The sequence below is a fragment of the Protopterus annectens genome, chromosome 8.part1, assembly GCF_019279795.1.
Source record: "Protopterus annectens isolate FY-2018-M chromosome 8.part1, PAN1.0, whole genome shotgun sequence".
NCBI classification, from domain to species: domain Eukaryota; kingdom Metazoa; phylum Chordata; order Ceratodontiformes; family Protopteridae; genus Protopterus; species Protopterus annectens.
The window spans coordinates 494164431-494185913 of NC_056742.1; the positions used below are offsets into that span (position 1 = coordinate 494164431).

General features: G+C 43.8%; 1 protein-coding gene across 4 annotated transcripts in view; it reads right to left on the minus strand.

Moving 5' to 3' along the window:
• TANGO6 (transport and golgi organization 6 homolog) overlaps window positions 1-21483 on the minus strand; it is a 1856125-nt gene that overhangs the window by 410825 nt on the left and 1423817 nt on the right. For all 4 annotated transcript variants that reach the window (XM_044082029.1, XM_044082030.1, XM_044082027.1 and 1 more), the window contains one exon: window positions 7947-8099. In XM_044082029.1, the coding sequence (XP_043937964.1) occupies window positions 7947-8099 (153 nt within the window). The remainder of the gene's footprint in view (window positions 1-7946; window positions 8100-21483) is intronic.

A 21483-nucleotide genomic window follows, 5' to 3' on the forward strand; every position in this document is an offset into this window, starting at 1 on the left:
GAGCAGCTTTCATTGTTCTGACAAAAGCCTTTGACTCTACTGATAACAACAGGCAGTCATTAAACAGAAACAGTAAGGATTCACCTCTTCACTTATTTTGTGACATGAAATCTACCTTTCAAACTACTCCACCAGAATTATAGTTAACATTTTTTCTCCCAAACAGTGCAGTTCATTACTGGGCCCATATCTGTCCATCGACTTTAATGATACTTTAGTAACCTCCTTTCCAGGTGTCCCAGCTATCTGTCATACTGATGATGTGGTAACCTGTTTAGCAAAGACATCAGTAAGTCTTTCTACCAACTAGAAGAAAATCGTTTGATTTGAATTCCTGAGCATCGCCCTAAAGTTTACAAAACTGAGGCTGTGATGTTTAGGATCCCTAAACATCTTATACGATTTACAAATCTGGGGTTACAGTTTTCTGTAAAAGAGTAGCTCGCTCTCTACAGGCAGTGAGGGGCAGCCACATCAGATGTAGGACTTCATGAATCTTTGGGTCTGGGGCCTTGTTCATAAATAAAGCTACATGGGATCATAAGGCTGGCCGGATGATGAGTGCTTTGCTCCAAAGATGTCATAAACAAAGATTTCTAGAACAAAATTAAAATATTATGACATTAAAAGGTACTAAGACAAAGTAAATGCTCATTAATCAAGACAGCTTAACAGAGTGGCTACTACAGGCACAAAATATTTACAGTATTAAGTTCCTATTGGAGAGATGACAACTACAGTAACATATACAAGAGGTACATGTCTGTACAACATTCTATAACGGTGCATCTGAATCTGAGCACACAAATTCAGAATGCATTACACAAGCAGTTTTTTGCTTTTTTTAGAGGAAGGATTTAAGATGAGCTTTCAAAGACGTTCTAAAGTGATTCTGTGAAGAAGTCTAACAGTAATTTTTACTGTCTTTCATAAATCTATTTCATTCTTAGGCATACAGGAAGTACTTAACATATTTATTAAATTTGTAAGTGACTACTAAAATACTAATTGTGAAACCACAGTTGTCTTTGGTATATGCACCATTTTAAAATCTGTTAGATACAGAGATTGTTTTGCATTTAAATTATGTTATGAGCCATTTTGTGATATGACTATGCCAAGATGCTGGGTAGGCATAACCAGTTTAAGAATTTTAGTGCCACATAGTGGCAAATTCTGTTGTGAAGGTGCAATGCAAATTTAGCAATTGTATGCTTTGTACCTGACAGAAACACAGATGGGTAGCATAAAGATGGTTTTATCTTACATATGTGTCAAACTTTAGATTTTGGCCCCTATTTTCTCCAAAAAGGTTTATGTGGTATTAGTTCAACGTTACGTTGGCTGTTTGAAGTAATGGTAAAGCTGTTAGGACTTAGCTGAGAGGCTGCTACAGCGACCATTCATTTAGCTTTGTTGGGTTTTAAGACCAATTTAGAATGTATCAACTAATTTCCGATGAATGTGAAGTTGAGTTGGAGGTTGGTTTGTAACAGTTTGATGGATGAGATAAACACAATAATGCAGAATCACCTTTGTATTTTAGGTTCACTTATGTTAGGAGGCTGTTTCTGTACTACGTCTTAGTTGAAAACTACTTGGGTTGATGAATGTAGATGGTTTTTGTGTAAGTAGATGAGAATTTGTTTGTATAAGCATATTTCTAGTATTGGCCAGAAATTGGCTAGTTCAAGGGAAGTTCCACCTTTTCTAAGATACAATGTAAGGTTGTTTCCAGAGTTTTGGTACAGTGGATTGTTGAAATTAAATATTTACTATCGGTACACAGTATGCAGTGACACATGCTGCGATTTGCAGATATTCCCATCAAAGACTGTAGGCTGCTAGTTAGGTGATTTAGTCAGGGGATTTTAAGCCTTCTGGATTGTACTGTCAGGGTTGTGGATTAAGCAGAAAGTGCCTGCATTGTTACATAAGGTATTTCGAAGTTGACATGACATGCACAAGTTACTAACAATGCTGGCCATAGTTACATGTGATCTGTTCCCCAGGAAACGGGTGTTTTTACTGCTGACAGAAGTTTTCATTTATTTATCTGTATTTGCTGACTGGGGTACAGCAGTGACCCATACACACAAGCCATTTTCACATTCAGCCCAACAGCACTGTCCAGGTAAGTCACGTTGTCAGAAACGCACTGTAGGCTGACCTGTGAAGAGAATGATCTAGCCTGCTGAAAAGAAGACCCTGCATTTGATTCCTACCCCTCCAAATCTGCTATTTTCTTTGAAACTGCTTTTGGTTTTGAAGTTGCTGTTGTCTTTGTTTGTTTTCTGTAAAATGGGATTTTTTTTATGGTTAATTTATTTTATAATTTTGAACAGGGGTGTGATAAATCTGTTTCACTTTCTACATAATTTTACTTTTGTCTAAGTGTCCTACAACGTTTTCAGAAGTTAAAAGGAGGAGGAGGAAAACCTTATCAAGAAATGCACGCAAACAGTCTGACTTTAATATCTTCAGCTTAAGCCTGGGTTCCAAGGTTCGACAGAAGTACCATCTCAGAAGCGTGCTTCTATGGCTCTGCGACAGAAGTACCATCTCAGAAGCATGCTTTTATGGCTCTGCGACAGAAGTACCATCTCAGAAACGTGCTTTTATGGCTCTGCGACAGAAGTACCATCTCAGAAGCATGCTTTTATGGCTCTGCGACAGAAGTACCATCTCAGAAGCATGCTTTTATGGCTCTGCGACAGAAGTACCATCTCAGAAGTGTGCTTCTATGGCTCTGCGACAGAAGTACCATCTCAGAAGCGTGCTTTTATGGCTCTGCGACAGAAGTACCATCTCAGAAGCGTGCTTTTATGGCTCTGCGACAGAAGTACCATCTCAGAAGCGTGCTTCTATGGCTCTGCGACAGAAGTACCATCTCAGAAGCGTGCTTCTATGGCTCTGCGACAGAAGTACCATCTCAGAAGCATGCTTCTATGGCTCTGCAACAGAAGTACCATCTCAGAAGCGTGCTTCTATGGCTCTGTGACAGAAGTACCATCTCAGAAGCGTGCTTCTATGGCTCTGCGACAGAAGTACCATCTCAGAAGCGTGCTTCTATGGCTCTGCGACAGAAGTACCATCTCAGAAGCGTGCTTTTATGGCTCTGCAACAGAAGTACCATCTCAGAAGCGTGCTTCTATGGCTCTGCGACAGAAGTACCATCTCAGAAGCGTGCTTCTATGGCTCTGCGACAGAAGTACCATCTCAGAAGCGTGCTTCTATGGCTCTGCATTTACATTTGTCTGTAAGTGAGCTCATCTTATTAGCTGTTTTTGATACCTTAGAGAAGTTTATTCTTGCTGGCAAATATTCACTGTTCAGCGCCTCTTTAGTATGGTCAGTCTGTTTTATGATATAAGATTTGTACTATAGGATCATAGGAAGTTACTAGGCTATTGGCCCTGAGGCACTTATAAGCCTAGCCAAAAGTTTAGCCCATGTATAGACAAATCAGCACCCGATGCCCCTGTCCAGCAGGGATACCGGTGGATTCCCAGGGATGTATTTTCTATTTCCCACCCAATTATCTAGGTTGTGCTTAAAAAGGGGTAAAGAGGTACTCTGCTTGACAGGGAGAGGGAGTCTATTCCACAGATGGGGAGTCTTTGGGACACAAATCTGTTCCCCCAACAAGTCCTATTGATGTCCCAGACTAGGACGAGGACTAGGACGAGGCCACTTGTGTGGGTTACTTGAGTGGAGCTTGACTTGCGAATATGCAGCAGTCCTGTCAAGGCAGGGTCTGAGATCACCTTGTATGCCAGACAGAAGTCACCTCTGAGGAGTTTGTATGAAACAGAATAGAGGGCCTTGTTACTAACACCTCTGATACTCAGTGTATCAAAATTTTGCATGTTTTCCAAATCTCTGCTTTCTTTGTCACATGGTAAGGGTTCAAAACTAGACCATTTTTAGGATTCAAAGTCTATGGTAGTGGGGTCAGCCACTGGGTCTCTGAACAGACAGTTACAATCGTCAAGTACCCTATAAAACCTATCACTTTTTTAGGAGCAGGTGAGACACACACATAGTTAAGTAAGTTGTGGAAAGATTGCATGACCGTGGTACAGCCAGAGGCCTAGGGTGCTCCTTCTTCATAAGTGTATGAGCTCTCCGTTTTGTGGAAGAAGGCTTTTTTAATAACCACTTAAAACGTTCTTTCACCTGTGGGTGCCTACTTGCTCTTTTCTTCACAGCTTTCCATGAAGGTGGTGGCTTAAGGACAGCCATGAAGCTACAATGAGCCCTCTGAACTAGGCCAAAATATTCCAGGGTTTTCTTTTTAAAACTGAGAAAAAAGGAACCACTGATGTCCAGGGGAACCAATGTTTGTAACTATGGCTTCAGCAACATAAAAGATAAAGATGCTCTACAACTGGTCATCTGCCCAGCCAACAACGTCTCTGGATGTTACCACAACAACTGTAGGTAATGTAATGGAAAAAGCAGGGGGAGAAACAGTGGCAATCTCAGCACACAACTGTCAAGTCAAGGAGTAATACTTTTTTATTTAACAATTTAATGTTTTCTCAACATGCCTTTATATTATTCTTGAATGCAGACAGGATGTCTCAAAATTGTTTCCTCTCTCTCTCTTGGAATCCCTTGAAAAAATATAGGTTGTTGGCCTGGCCCAATGACACAGACAAATAAAGCCCTGACTACAACCCAAAGGACCCATGAGCAGGGGACAGTGGGAGTGAGCAGCCCTTGCTGGCTTGCCCATCGTCAGTAGGTTGGGGGTGGTGGTCTTGGGTCTGTGCATTAATAACACCTAATGAGAGTCAGATTAATCGCTTCCAGCAGTGAGTATTGAAAACTTCAGCTGCACTAGTGACGAGTCGCTCAGACAGAAGGATGACGTTTCTACGCACACAAGAACCTTCCAGCAACACAACATAGGAAAACACATAAGCCATCATTAGGGAGAAGAGTTGGGGCAATTACTTAATATCCAACTTTTGCCTCATAGGGAAATGACTAGGTTGACTGGGTAGAGGGCTGTCCCTCCAGAATGGAATGAATAAACCAACTATGTCTGGGAAGGGGAGACACAGAGTAATCCTGCAGACTGGGGGGATGTGGGCGATTGTCCTGCAGACTGGGGGAAATGTGGGTGATTGTCCTGCAGACTGGGGAGAATGTGGGCGATTGTCCTGCAGACTGGGGGAAATGTGGGTGACTGTCCTGCAGACTGGGTGAAATGTGGGTGACTGTCCTGCAGACTGGGGGGGGGGGGTGTGGGTGATTTCCTGCAGACTGGGGGAATGTGGTCAATTGTCCTGTAGACTAAGGAAATGTGGGTGGTGGTCCTGCAGACTGGGGGAAAATGTGGGGCAATTGTCCTGCAGAGTGGGGGAAATGTGGGGCAATTGTCCTGCACACTGGGGGAAATGTGGGGCAATTGTCCTGCAGACTAGGGGGGGGATGTGGGTGGTTGTTAAGAGCATAGTTGAATAATCCTTTACTCTTGCATTTGTTAAAGTAGCATCACTCAGACAAATCTGCTCAGGAATATCTGTGGCATGTCCGTTTGAAGATTCTAGTAGCTTAATAGCTTCAGTCTTTTTTTGTTTGTTTGTTTTTTTTTTTTGGGGGGGGGGGGGGGGCTATAATTTTCTTTTTCTTCAGATCAGATTTTTTTTTCTAAATTTTTAATCTTGGAATCTGACTGAGAGGTAGAAATATTAGTAGCGGTATCTGGTAACTTCTTGTGCTCTGCAATAACTAAATTTTTTGTTCTCTTGGCTAATATTTAATGAACCGAAGCACAAAGCAAAAACTAAACACACTATTCTCTTTCACAACACACTACAAACATTGGAAGTTGGCATCCTAATGAACAAGTGTGGAAATTGATGGTCACAACAACACTGTTGATGACTTTCTTTGGGGAGATAAGTTATCCACAAAAAATCAGGAAAAAGGCTGCACTGGCAGTTTGGCGTAGGAACATTGAAAAAAATTGCAATGACTTCTGAACAACTATATCTTTGAAGATTAATAAATCATTAAACTAATCTCAGCAAATGCTTAGCTTGAGCAGCAAAAAAAAAATAGCTGCATGTTGCTCTGTCTTACAACATGGTTACTATACAATGGAAATGGTCTCAGAATGCAACATCACGCCAAGGGGCATCTAAATACAAGAGAGACCTGGCTGAAGACCGACATGCACCTCTGTCAGATGTTCCAGAACAGGTATATGAATCCAGCTGCAATGATCCTTAAGATATACATTTGTAATAACTGACTGGCATAAAAAACACACACAAACTCACAACTACAAATGCAGCATATCTATCAACATTCATATGGAACTACTTATCAAAAGGTCAGCCACAAGTACGGGCTTTACAAAATGGGGTCTAAGGATACAGGCTAAACCCAATATGGTCTACAGTACGGCCTTTACAAAATGGGGTCTAAGGATACAGGCTAAACCCAATATGGTCTACAGTATGGCCTTTACAAAATGGGGTCTAAGGATACAGGCTAAACCCAATATGGTCTACAGTATGGCCTTTACAAAATGGGGTCTAAGGATACAGGCTAAACCCAATATGGTCTACAGTATGGCCTTTACAAAATGGGGTCTAAGGATACAGCTAAACCCAATATGGTCTACAGTATGGCCTTTACAAAATGGGGTCTAAGGATACAGGCTAAACCCAATATGGTCTACAGTATGGCCTTTACAAAATGGGGTCTAAGGATACAGGCTAAACCCAATATGGTCTACAGTATGGCCTTTACAAAATGGGGTCTAAGGATACAGGCTAAACCCAATATGGTCTACAGTATGGCCTTTACAAAATGGGGTCTAAGGATACAGGCTAAACCCAATATGGTCTACAGTATGGCCTTTACAAAATGGGGTCTAAGGATACAGGCTAAACCCAATATGGTCTACAGTACGGCCTTTACAAAATGGGGTCTAAGGATACAGGCTAAACCCAATATGGTCTACAATGCAGCCTTTACAAAATGGGGTCTAAGGATACAGGCTAAACCCAATATGGTCTACAGTATGGCCTTTACAAAATGGGGTCTAAGGATACAGGCTAAACCCAATATGGTCTACAGTACGGCCTTTACAAAATGGGGTCTAAGGATACAGGCTAAACCCAATATGGTCTACAGTACGGCCTTTACAAAATGGGGTCTAAGGATACAGGCTAAACCCAATATGATCTACAGTACGGCCTTTACAAAATGGGGTCTAAGGATACAGGCTAAACCCAATATGGTCTACAGTATGGCCTTTACAAAATGGGGTCTAAGGATACAGGCTAAACCCAATATGGTCTACAGTATGGCCTTTACAAAATGGGGTCTAAGGATACAGGCTAAACCCAATATGGTCTACAGTATGGCCTTTACAAAATGGGGTCTAAGGATACAGGCTAAACCCAATATGGTCTACAGTATGGCCTTTACAAAATGGGGTCTAAGGATACAGGCTAAACCCAATATGGTCTACAGTACTGGAGGGCTACAGAAAAGGGGTAAATGGAAACAAGGAAACAGCACGCATTGGCTTTAAAAATAAATTAATTCCTACTGTCCATGGTTACAAGACATTGACACTACTTGTGTCCTGGCCTTACATATCAATCAATCCATTCCCTCAGTCATCACTTCCTGGCAGAGCAGTACACAAATAAGAAGCTTACTTTTGGCATATGTTTTTATGTGGTTGTAGAATTAGAACAAGCAAAAAAACAACTGTGCAGATGTGGCTGTCCTATAACATTTAAGTACCTACTCAGTGCACAAAAATGAAACACACAACTTATGCTTACATTCTGTCTGCTCCCTGATGGAGACAGTATTTCTTAAACCCAACAATTTGACATGACTAGTCATCAAATATTATGTCGCTCTGTTAGCTATAAAAGTGGACACCTATGTGTGACATGGTCACTCACCCAGTGCTCGTGTTCCCCTCATTAGCACCTCTCCCATCTTCATCCGGGACTCAGAAGATATTTTTTTCCCTCCAGTCTGTGGGGATTCTCGATATTCCTGTAGCAAACGGGGAAGGATCCGCTGGGGGAATACATCCGTCAACACAGCAAGGCCTACCGTTCAAAACACAATCATCTGTCAGTTTGTCTTCCAGTAGTGCATATTTCACTTAAGTCCATAAATGTAAGTTCTATAAAACATTCATTAGGATACCTCTGTCAAGGTGGGAAAAGCCTGGTAGGTAAGAAAGCATAAAAGGATACTTACTGAGCAGCAGTGTCTCACCTTACGCCGGTTACAAACACGGTAAAATCACTTAACAAGTACTGTCATACAGCCAGCATGACTCCCTGTGGAGCACCTAACTAACTACAAAATGTGTTATTTGTAATATGCCTCAAAATAAAAGAACATAATGTCAGTCAGGTTGCTGAATGCTGCCAGCTTCATCAGTGCTTCAGAATGTGCCAATGTACGGCAAGTCAGGCCATGTAATACATATTCATTAACTTAGACTAAGGCATTAATTTCCTGTAAGTAATATGTTATACTTACCAACCTACATTTTATTTATCTGTAAGTACATAACAGCCGTTTTCTTAGCCACTCTTTGGAAATGCATTACTATCTGTTTTGTGGTCTTATCTTCAGAGCCTGACAAACCAATACCTTCATCATCATCACACTCAAAGTCTAATAATTCATGTTTAATGGCACTTCTACTGCACGTGCTCATCATTCATGTTTAATGGCACTTCTACTGCACGTGCTCATCACTCATGTTTAATGGCACTTCTACTGCACGCGCTCATCATTCATGTTTAATGGCACCTCTACTGCACATGCTCATCACTCATGTTTAATGGCACATTTACTGCACATGCTCATCACTCATGTTTAATGGCACTTCTACTGCACATGCTCATCACTCATGTTTAATGGCACTTCTACTGCACGTGCTCAACACTCATGTTTAATGGCACTTCTACTGCACGTGCTCATCACTCATGTTTAATGGCACTTCTACTGCACGTGCTCATCATTCATGTTTAATGGCACTTCTACTGCACGTGCTCAACACTCATGTTTAACGGCACTTCTACTGCATGTGCTCATCATTCATGTTTAAAGGCACTTCTGCACGTGCTCATCACTCATGTTTAATGGCACTTCTACCGCACGTGCTCATCACTCATGTTTAACGGCACTTCTACTGCACGTGCTCATCATTCATGTTTAATGGCACTTCTGCACGTGCTCATCATTCATGTTTAATGGCACTTCTACACGTGTTCAACATTCATGTTTAATGGCACTTCTACTGCACGTGCTCATCATTCATGTTTAATGGCACTTCTACACGTGTTCAACATTCATGTTTAATGGCACTTCTACTGCACATGGTCATCATTCATGTTTATTGGCACTTCTACTGCACGTGCTCAACATTCATGTTTAACGGCACTTCTACTGCACGTGCTCATAACTCATGTTTAACGGCACTTCTACTGCACGTGCTCAACATTCATGTTTAACGGCACTTCTACTGCACATGCTCAACATTCATGTTTAACGGCACTTCTACTGCACGTGCTCATCATTCATGTTTAATGGCACTTCTACTGCACGTGCTCATCATTCATGTTTAATGGTACTTCTACTGCACATGCTCATCATTCATGTTTATTGGCACTTCTACTGCACGTGCTCAACATTCATGTTTAACGGCACTTCTACTGCACATGCTCATAACTCATGTTTAACGGCACTTCTACTGCACGTGCTCAACATTCATGTTTAACGGCACTTCTACTGCACGTGCTCATCACTCATGTTTAATGGCACTTCTACTGCACGTGCTCATCACTCATGTTTAATGGCACTTCTACTGCACGTGCTCATCATTCATGTTTAACGGCACTTCTACTGCATGTGCTCATCATTCATGTTTAATGGCACTTCTACTGCACATGCTCATCATTCATGTTTAATGGCACTTCTACTGCATGTGCTCATCATTCATGTTTAATGGCACCTACTGCACGTGCTCATCACTCATGTTTAATGGCACTTCTACTGCACGTGCTCAACATTCATGTTTAATGGTACTTCTGCATGTGCTCATCACTCATGTTTAATGGCACCTACTGCACGTGCTCATCACTCATGTTTAATGGCACTTCTACTGCACGTGCTCAACATTCATGTTTAATGGTACTTCTGCATGTGCTCATCACTCATGTTTAATGGCACTTCTGCACGTGTTCATCACTCATGTTTAATGGAATCCCCCATCTTTTGAAAATCTGAGCTGCTACTGTTTCGTTCAGAGACCACTCGTGAGGAGAGAGAATAGTCCTGCTCAGTCTGTCTGCCAATACATTGGATTTTCCTGGAATGTGGGTCGCTACCAGGAAGTGCTTGGTAGCCACTGCCCATTCCCACACCCTCATGGCCTCTCTGTAAAGGGGGTAAGATCTGGTCCCTCCTTGTTTGTTTAGATACCAGACCACCGACATGTTGTCTGTGTGGATGGCGATAATGCCTTGAGGGAGAAACTTGTGGAGGGCTTGTAGGGACAGAAGTACAGCCCTCATTTCCAACACATTGATATGGAGAAATGTTTCGTTTGGAAGCCAAGAACCCTGAACTGACCTGCCCAGACAATGCCCCCCCACCCCGTCTGGGAGGCATCCGTTGTCAAGGTGGCCACCGGAGGGGGTATAACAAAGGGTCTTCCCTGATTCAGATTGGATGGCAGAAGCCACCAGCGGAGGTCCCGTTTGCACATTTCTGTAATCAGTATGTGATGATTGAGGGGGAGATCCTGAAAAGACCATTGTGTCGATAACAGCCACTGGAGAATCCTCATGTGCAATCTTGCTAGAGGAACTAGGAGAACCGTGGCAGACATTCAACCTAAAAGTTGCAGGACCATCCTGGCTGGGGCTTTGGATCTTAGAAGCAGGGCTCGGACTTGATCTTGTAATGTTTGTATCCTTTCGGTAGGAAGGAAGATTCACATTAATTTTGAGTCTATCTCTGCTCCTATGAATCTTATGCGCTGAGAAGGCAGCAAGACAGACTTTGACCAGTTGAATGTAATTCCCAGGAAGCACCCAGGAGATGGTGGCTTGTAGGTTCTCTAGTAGTAGATGCCTGGTGGTGGCAGTCAGGAGCCAGTCGTCCAGATAGGGAAACACTTGGAATCCGAGACTCCTCAGGTGAGCAGTCACTACTGCCAAGCACTTGGTGAACACCCTGGGGGCTGTGGTGAGACCAAAGGGCAGTGCACAAAATTGGAAATGACTGTCTCCCAGGCTGAAGCGCAGATACCTCCTGGACGCCTGATGTATCGGTATGTGATAATAGGCGTCCTTGAGATCTATGGAGCACATCCAAACATCTTTCTCCAACAATGGGAGAATGGATTGTAAAGTGACCATTCGGAATTTGGACTTCATGACGGACTGGTTTAGTTTGCTGAGATCCAAAATGGGTCTCAGGTCCCCTGTCTTTTTTGGCACTAAAAAGAACCTTGAGTAATTTCGGATCCGATCTGGTCTGTGGGGACCGGTTGGATGACTCCTTTTCTAGCAGCTTTGAAGCTTCTACGGCTGCAATTTCCCTTTGACTGGGTGGTGGGTCCGGGATTTTTTTGGACGGTGGGGGTGGGCGTGTGAAGGGAATGGTGTAACCTCCGGCAATAATCCGAAGCACCCATCTGTCCTGAGTAATAGACTCCCAGGCTTTTAGGTGCTTGGCAAAACGGCACCCGACTGGCTCGAGCAGCACAGCCGGGCAATCCCTCATGGAGTGTGGGAGGCTGAAGAGCCACGAAGGGACTCGCGGTCTCCAGTGTTGCGGGGGCCTCTGCCGCCTCTGGGACGGCATCTCCCAGAAACATTTCCCCGTCCTCTGCCTCTGGAAGGGGAATCTTCCTGCTGTTGAGGAAAGAATTTCTGTGATTTGCGGAACCACATCTTCCCTCCTCTTTTAGCCTTGGGATAAGGCCGAAAGGGAGTGGAAAATCGTGCTCCTACGGCAGATAAAGTCTTTCCCTCCTGCTCACAGCGGGTAAGAGTGTCTTTTACCTTGGGTCCAAACAAAGAGGACCCATCAAAGGGAGTGTCGGCAAAGGAAGACTTGAAGGCCTCCGCGAAATGACACAAACGGAGCCAGGCTTGTCTTCGTAGAGCCACGCCTGTGCCTGCCGCTCTGCCCGCCCCTTCGGCCGCATATGAAATGAGCCTCATGGACGAGTTAGAAATCGAGGTAAGGATAGCCAACTGAGAGCTAACCGACTGGGCTAGCTGCTCAGGTAGGTTACCTGAGAGGGAGTCTGAGAGCTCCTTGACCAGATCCCTCTGTAGTCTGGTGAAATGTGCCAAATAATTCAGGGACCTCAGAGTAAAGGCCGCTGAAGTCAGGGTGCGCTTCCCGTAGCGGTCCATGCTCCTAGACTCCTTATTAGGAGGATGGACGGACGTTGAAGCCTCTGCCACGTCCTGCTGGGTAGCAGATGCCACCACCATGGCATCTACAGCCACGCCTTTCGTTAAGAACTCCTTCTCGGGTGGGGCAGACAAAAATTTGTTAGGGCGAGAAGGCACTGGTTCCACAGTATCTGGATGTTCCCACGCCCTCCGACAAACCAAATCCAGGAGCTCGTCGAAGGGCGGAGACACCCAGGAGGCGGAGGGCTGAGCCCCGAAGGCCTTGAGGAACACCGACTCATCAGCGGAGGGGGGTTTGGAATTCCAGCCGCCTCGTTTTTTTGAGGATCTCTAGAATGTCTGCAAATGAGACATCATCCGAGGACGACTTTGGGGACCCCTCCGCATCATCAAGATCAGTGTCCGATGTAAGAGACTCATCGGGGGAGTCCACGTGCTTCCTCTTGCACGATCTCTTCCTTGGGGGCTCCTCCGAAGACAACTCCGAAAGACCCTCAGGAGGAGGGAAACCCCCAGTGGGGGTAACCTCAGGCCCCGGGGCTCCGCTGCCTAAAGACAGGGGAACTGTCAAAGACCCAGTCTCCATGCCCAGGGAAGGTGCCGGTAAAGCCGTAGAGATGGCCGAAGAAGATTTGGCCAAGGCACTCCACATAGCTCTGAAGGCCGGACCCCCAGAATCCTGGGAGGGTCCAGTCTCCGGAGCCATGATAGCAGACGGAAGTCCCGCGGCCGAAGCACCGAGAGGGAGGCTTGGAACCGACAGCATTGGTCCCGAAACGTCACCCCCGGGCCCGGCCGAAGAAGTCCGTGTGCTAAACTCGGACCCAAAGGCCGGGGTTGGAGTAAGGGTCGGAGCCGACCCTAGGATCTCTACTGGCTCCATCAGCACCTGCTCCGACGGAGCCGAAGCGGTCGGAGGAGGAATGGCAATGGAATGGGCTATCGGCTCCGAAGCCAATTGGGTCGGAGCCGAAACAAATTTCTGAAAGACTGGGGACTGGAAAAGTCTTTGGAGTACCCTGTCTATGTCCGAATCTGACATCCTTGATGACCTGGAAGAGACCGAACGGGTCCGAGTAGGCCTCTCCAACGGCCCCAAGGGACTAGGGGACCGGCTCCGAATCGACTCGATAATTATCGGCGCCGAAGGAGTGTCCAAACCAATTTCTATCAGTGCCGAAGAGGGCTTCGGCGCCGAGGAGGAAGTGTCTGAGCGGACAACCTTCATCGGCTCCAAGATCAGTGGAGCCGATGAAGATGACCCGCCTCTCGAGGCCCCAGTCGTCGGCTCCGAACCCAGAGGAGTCGAGGCTGGAGGCATCGAGGCAGACCGTTCCGCTATTCGGCTCCGAAGTCCGTGGAGCCGAAGGAGAAGCCTGCCTATGTCTTTTGGCGGTCGGTTCCGACGGGCTGGTCGGAGCCGACGCCCTTTTCTTCTTTGCAGGAGAAGGAGAGGAAGCTAAAGCCTCTTCAAATGAGGGTTTAATAAGGCCTTTTAAAATAAGTTTATTTTTCCTCTCTTGGAGGACCCTCGAGGAAAACGCGTGGCACACGCTACAGGACTCCTGCAAATGTTTGGCGCCCAAACAGTACACACAGAGAGAATGATCATCAGTTATTGACATCTTGAAACTGCACTTAGTGCACTTCTTAAAACCTGAAGGCCTAGGAGCCTGAGACATTATGGCAACCAATTTAGTGAACTAGTTAAATCAAACACACTAAATATCACAGAAAAAAATTCTTTTTTTTTTTTTTTTAACCAAAGGCTGTCACAAGAGACAAAATAACTAAGGGGATCCAAGAGTCCCTAAATAAACGGGACTTGAACAACACGGACTGACAGGGGAAGGCCCTTAAACTCAAAGGGGACCTCTAGTCAGAAAAAATGCAATCACTACACAAAAATTCAACAGAAATATTCACTCATACACAAAAAACATGAGATAGCTGTTAAAACAGCTTTTTGTTGAGAATTTAGGAAATTCCTGACAGGAAAGTAAGTGAAGAAAACACTACTTAGCTCAGCCAGCTCGAGACCACGTCTTAGCTTGTTAGCGGCAAACGAGATCTGGGGGACTGGTAGTGGTGCATCCTGGGATATAGTAAGCTCAGCCAATAAGAGACTTCGTTCTTTGACATAAGCGTGCCGAGTCAGAGCCGAGGATCGGCTCCGAACCCATCAGTCAGAATGTAGGCGAGATAGGATCACATAACATCTCATGTTTAACGGCACTTCTACTGCACGTGCTCAACATTCATGTTTAACGGCACTTCTACTGCACGTGCTCAACATTCATGTTTAACGGCACTTCTACTGCACGTGCTCATCACTCATGTTTAATGGCACTTCTACTGCACGTGCTCATCACTCATGTTTAATGGCACTTCTACTGCACGTGCTCATCATTCATGTTTAATGGCACTTCTACACGTGTTCAACATTCATGTTTAATGGTACTTCTGCACGTGCTCATCACTCATGTTTAATGGCACTTCTGCACGTGTTCATCACTCATGTTTAATGGCACTTCTACTGCACGTGCTCATCACTCATGTTTAATGGCACTTCTACTGCACGTGCTCATCATTCATGTTTAATGGCACTTCTACTGCACGTGCTCATCATTCATGTTTAATGGCACTTCTACTGCACGTGCTCAACATTCATGTTTAATGGTACTTCTGCACGTGCTCATCACTCATGTTTAATGGCACTTCTGCACGTGCTCATCACTCATGTTTAATGGCACTTCTACTGCACGTGCTCATCACTCATGTTTAATGGCACTTCTGCACGTGCTCAAACACAAAGCTCTTAAATATCAGTAGGATTTGAACCACACTTTCTGATATTGGTGCGTAGGTAAAGAGACCTTGCTTCAATTGATACCCCCTGCAAGGCTTGTAAGATATCTTGCAAACCCCTTTAGGTTCATAGGTACTTACTAGCCTACTGATCCCTGAGGATCTCTGAAAACCTAGCCTTACATTCCCATGAAGTTTTCAACTCTTATACTTTAAGTATGAAAAACACAGACACAAGTAAAACATTTACATACTGCTCCTATCTATGGAGGACAGGAGTGAATCTGCGGTTACCCATCCGTCTGTCCTAATTACATCTAAACAGTGCAAGAAAAAAAACTTTGCTTTATGTGGAGAGGATGTTGATTCCATAAAAGTGGCATCTCTCTGTGACATGAATCTATCCCTCCAACATGTTCTATAAACGATACACTTCTATTAAATATTTAGATGCCATTTCACAGGCATTGTCATCCTTTCATGGACATTTCATCACAAGGTACAAATCTGTCAATGCTAAATTACATGCAACATACAGTGTATCAGCTCTGTGATAAGGAAACTAGAGTTACAGGAGCCTTCCTTCCTTCACTTCTTCACACGTGGACGTACTTTCCGACTACAATACTACTCTCCTCTACCAAACAGAACACTCTTCACAAACAGATCATTTGCAACATTTCCCTCTTGTGTTTTCAGATAAGCCTGCTGTTGTGTATAGCTTTAAAGACATTTGGACCCTCTAAGCTGAACCACAGGTCACCATATACATTATGTGGTTTGGCACCACAGGTCACCATACATATGTGGTTTGGCACCACAGGTCACCATATACATTATGTGGTCTGGCACCACAGGTCACCATACATATGTGGTTTGGCATCTTATATTGACTGCACGCTTTGTCTCTTTACTGGCTCAACATAAATACAAATTGTTACATGGTGTCACAGGGATTGGGAATAAATCATTTCCATCTTTCATCTGAAATGATGCAACTACCTCTTCATGATAATTTATTGGAAAACTGTGGATCCAGAAATTTAATTTATTACTGTGAAATTACTGTGAAAAGAATATCCAAGAAGTGTAAAAAGGTACAATCTGCTACTTCTGCATGCAAGATGAAAGAAGCTATGAAAGTTTATAAAACATTTGAGTTCAGGCAGGGAGAGAGAATTTCTCTGAGATGAAACAAAAAAACTTCAGAGTTAGTATCAACAAAGAAAGAACCCATTGCATATTTACCATCTGATCTGCAAGAGCACACAATTTCTGAGTTATTAGGTTCAAATGTGAAACTTGAGCTTATGACCTGGTGACCTTTAAGAAGCTTAACTACCATGATGTGCTGATGTATACTGCTTCCTACAGACATATCAAGATTCATTTTGAAAGAAGTTAATGCCAGACTTCCCTTGATAAGTGAGGAGAAGCTTTCTTCATAATACTGGAAGGGGATAAATAATGCATCACTTGTTTGCATTACCAACATTTTATTTTAGTATTAGGGTTCCCAATCTGGGGTTACCTACCCCAAGGTGTATTCCAGGCAAAGACATTCAAAAAACTGGGTCAGATACAATTTCATATGTTCTATGTGCAGCTTATTTTCAGGCCTGTCTACCAACATGAAACGCAGACATTTACTGACAAAACCTGTAAGCCTACCCGAATGTCTAACCTTGTTTAACACAGTCATGGAATCTGAAAGTACAGTTGTATAAAATCTTACCATAATGGCAGATGTCCTTCTCTTCACTGCTGCAGTATTCATAACATTAGGGATCCTCTGCATAGGACAGTCTGATGTCTGGCCAGTATAATAAAGCCTTAGGTTGCTTTAAGGTACACCATACATCACACATATGCTCCTTGTGTAGCATAGGGCATAAATGTGATGTCAGGACGTACCATCCTTAGAAATGACAGCCACAGGAGGAATGCCAGTACAAGGTAAAACAAGAGGTAACCAGTACATCCAGAATACAAATTGACAGGGGGAGGAGGGAGGCAGTGAAGAGCAGGACATCTACCTTTATGGTAAGATTTTACACAACTGTACTATGTCCTTCCATTTCATTGTTGCAGTATAACTAACACTGGGGAGTGCCAAAGCTCAGGAAGAAACTTGGGAGGAGGAAGGATCAGCAGAGCTCTCCAGGAAGCCATGAAGGATGGCCCTAGCAAAACCAGCTCTAGACCTGGAGATTCCATCCAACTTGTAGTGCTTGGTAAAAGTATGCACAGAAGTCCAATTAGCTGCCTCAAGAATAGAGGTATCATCTAAACCCTTGAAAAAAGCACCAGAAGAAGCCACAGCCCAAGTAGAATGAGCCTTAATAGACTAAGGATGGCTCTTACTATGAAAATAATGATAAAAAGAAATATTTATTTATTTATTGACCGGGAAAGTCCACTGAGTCAGGAACCCATTTTCAGTGGAGGCCCAGGGAGAAAAGCTCCACAATTAATACAGTCAAATAAAAATATAGACATGACCAAATTTTTTTTTAAAACTGGAAATATGCAAAATTAAAAAAATGATAAAAGTAGAATACATAGACAATATAAAACATATCAGTACGTAACAGAACTTATATAAACTTAGATAACAGTTGGTAGTATGGCACAAAGCTTGAGTTGTTCCTTTTTGGCATTGTATGAAAAAACATGGCAGTTCTTGCCGAACAGTTATAGCAGTAATAGAGCTGTGTTGCTGTTAGGGTAAAAATAAGTAGTGAAGGTTTTATGGTGGTTTGTTTGATTTGCATTGGCATTTGAGGTTATGTAGGAAGTAAGTTTTTAATGCTATTTTATATGTCTTTACAGCTCGGACTCTGCCAGGAATCGGTTTACCATCGTGAGAGTAACAAAAATTAATACATTCTGGAATACTCTTCCCTCTTTACCTTTGAAAAAGCCATCAACAGCTGATCAGAGCTGCTTGGGAATTTTGACTCCGTTATCTGTGTCCACCTAAAAAGTGAAGTAGTCTCTTCCCCTTGTTCTGTGGATTTAACAATACAGGGTGATGAATAGCTTGATTCAAGGTGACTTCTAACACTACATTGGGCAAGAAAGGGTGTTTCCTTCTCAAGGTAACTCTGCCTCAAAAGGCAGCAGGGCTAGTTTTTCCAGTACGTAATTCAGGTCCCAAGTGAACGCAGTCTGGTTGGCCTAAGATGCAAGACAGCTTTACAGAATTGTTTCACATGGAGGTAAGGATATGCCAGAGGAACATACTTTTACAGCAGGAGATGAGGGAGAGGTATTCTAGTACCTTTTCCAGTATTGCTTGAGTGGGTATAATATGTTAGCTTTGCACCAGACAGAAACCTTTTTCCATTTTGCCATATAGGATTTCCTGGCACTAGGTCTACTAGCTTCCTTTAGTACAGATATGACATACTCTGAAACCGACCGTAGGATCATAACAGATTTTGAGGCTAACAGCCCTAGCGCATTTTTAAGCCTACCCATTCATACCAAATTACTACTACCCACAGGCTAGAAGGGCTTTGATATATGCCTGTGCCTTAGGTCATCTACAGACTGCTCCTGTCCATAAGGACTACAGGGGACAACCCATGGGTGAATTTGTGGTTTCCCATCCATTGGTTCAAACTGCACTTGAACAGGTTTAAGGCACAGCTCTATTTCCCCTGACTGGGGAGTCTGTTCTAGAGAAGGGCCAAACACTGAGACTCAAACCTTTTTGTTTACATCACACATGAGGCTTAGAGCCTTAGATTAGGCTATTCTAGTGCTACTTGTTTTGCAAATGTGTAGCAGATCCACCAGGGCTGGACTGGAGATTATCCAGATGTAATCAGTGACCAATAATTCAAGGTGTCAGCCAGAGTGTCCTCAGGCTGGGACGGATGACAGACCCCTTCTTCTTGGTTAGGAGGTGTCATGATTCTCTCTTCACTTATGGTTAGGAGGATGCTGAGACAGTGTCACCTGGGCCAGTAAAGGCTCATCTGTATAATTCTTGGTTTGCCCGCCCTCACTTCCTGCAATACCACGGGGATAAGGGATATTGGAGGAAGGGTAATAAAGAAACCGGTCTGTCCAGCTGAAGGAGAAGGTGTCTTTTCTCTAAACCACTCTCAGGGGAGTCCTTGAACTGAAGTTGCTGATGTGTTTGTTTTCTGGGGAAGTAACAAGTTCCATTTCTAACACACTCCATTTGTATGTCAGGTGTGGGAAAAATGTCCTTTTTCAACAGCCTTTCATTGGTGCCTAGGAGGGATGTGCTCTGTCTGCTAGCAGGTTGTCTTAACCTGGTAAGCATGAAACTATGGGAAAGAGCCTTAACTGCTGGGCTACCAGCCACAGTTCCTTTGCTAAAATGCATAGGTGGTAGAAATGAGTTCATCTCTATTTGTTTAGATCCCACATCACAATAGTATTGTCTGTTAGCATCTTTATCCTGAAACTCATTTTTCTTGGAATGCTCTAATGCCAGGGTAACTGCCATCATCTGCTTTATACTGATTTGCTGTGTTTCTAGGTTCTTGTCCAATGTCCCTTTGACCTTCAAATGTCCCAAGTGTGCTCTTGCAAGCCTGGTCTGAGCTGTTTGCAGTTAGGGTTAGTAAGGTCTCTGGATGTTGGAAGGGGGCTCCTAGGTTGGCACTGGTACTCTACTCCCATCAAAGAATTTATTTTTCTCAGGCAAAAAAGGAGAGGGATCGGCTGTTTGTAAGGGGTCCTGGGACCAGCAATTCTAAAGGAAGCACTGCAGTTTCCTTGTGTAGTTTTGCCAATGGGACTACAATAATGCAGGATGCATGATTCCAGGGCCCTCACAAATTCCCTTGCAGTTATTGCCTCTCTGATGGGTAGGTTATTGAGGCACTGTAACAGGAACAGAACCTTGTCCTCTGGCAGAAAGGCCTTCTGTTGGACCAAATCTAAGTTTGCCCCAGGAAAGTAGTCCTGGTGCTGGGTGTAAGTTGAGACATTCTGATATAGAGGGTGAAATATACCTCCTGAAAGTAATCCATGGTGATCTGAATGGTGGTCAGAAGTTCTGCTGGTGATGTAATCGGACTCGGGCAATAATCCAAGTATGGATAAATATGGATCGCTTTATTTCTAAAAAAGCCAATGGCCAGTGCCAAACATTTGGTAAGGCAATAAATTGGTAATGGGAAACCCCTGCCTGAAAACATATAAATTGTCTGTGTTCTTGCAGAACAGGAACATGAAGGAAGACATCTTTTAAACCCACAATCACTATCCAGCTTCTTGGCAAGGTAAGGGACAAATGTTTCTGAAGTGTCAACATTTGAAATTTTGGTTCTTCAGAATTTGTTAACTTTTGTAAGGTCCAGAATGGTTCTCCAGGTTCCTTCGTTTCAGAGGACCAGTTAGACGCCTGAGCAGAAGCATGTGCATGACTCTCCTGGAGGAACTGGCTACTTAGAGGCCTGATGCAACAGATCCTGTAAGAGAGGTGGAATTAGACTGGCTACTTAGAGGCCTGATGCAACAGATCCTGTAAGAGAGGTGGAATTAGACTGGCTACTTAGAGGCCTGATGCAACAGATCCTGTAAGAGAGGTGGAATTAGACTGGCTACTTAGAGGCCTGATGCAACAGATCCTGTAAGAGAGGTGGAATTAGACTGGCTACTTAGAGGCCTGATGCAACAGATCCTGTAAGAGAGGTGGAATTAGACTGGCTACTTAGAGGCCTGATGCAACAGATCCTGTAAGAGAGGTGGAATTAGACTGGCTACTTAGAGGCCTGATGCAACAGATCCTGTAAGAGAGGTGGAATTAGTTCCCTTTGCTATTTTGGAAGGGTGGGAATGCACAGAAACGGGGGGGGGGGGTTTCAAAACTGAAGGGAATAGATTATTTTGATAATCTGCAGCACCTATTTGTCTTGTGTGATCTGTTCCTAATATCCGAAGAAGTAGGCAAATCTTTCTCCCAGGAAGGAAAAGTGATAGGGCTGGGATTGGGGTGAGTTTTGGGGAAGGGGAGGTGCTAAGCACAGTCACAGCTGTTCCCTGGGAGGTGGTTCTTAGACCACTAAAGGTCTAGAATATTGGTTGGTTTTGCTATTTTCTTTGATATCTGGGTCTTTTCCCAAAAGTACTTTTTCTTGTGTAGGCAGAAACAGACAGGATTTACAGGGATAGTTCTTTCTATATCTAGGGGTAGGGGAAATGGAGAACTCTAACATACTTCATGTTTCCCCTTTTTGTCTAGTCC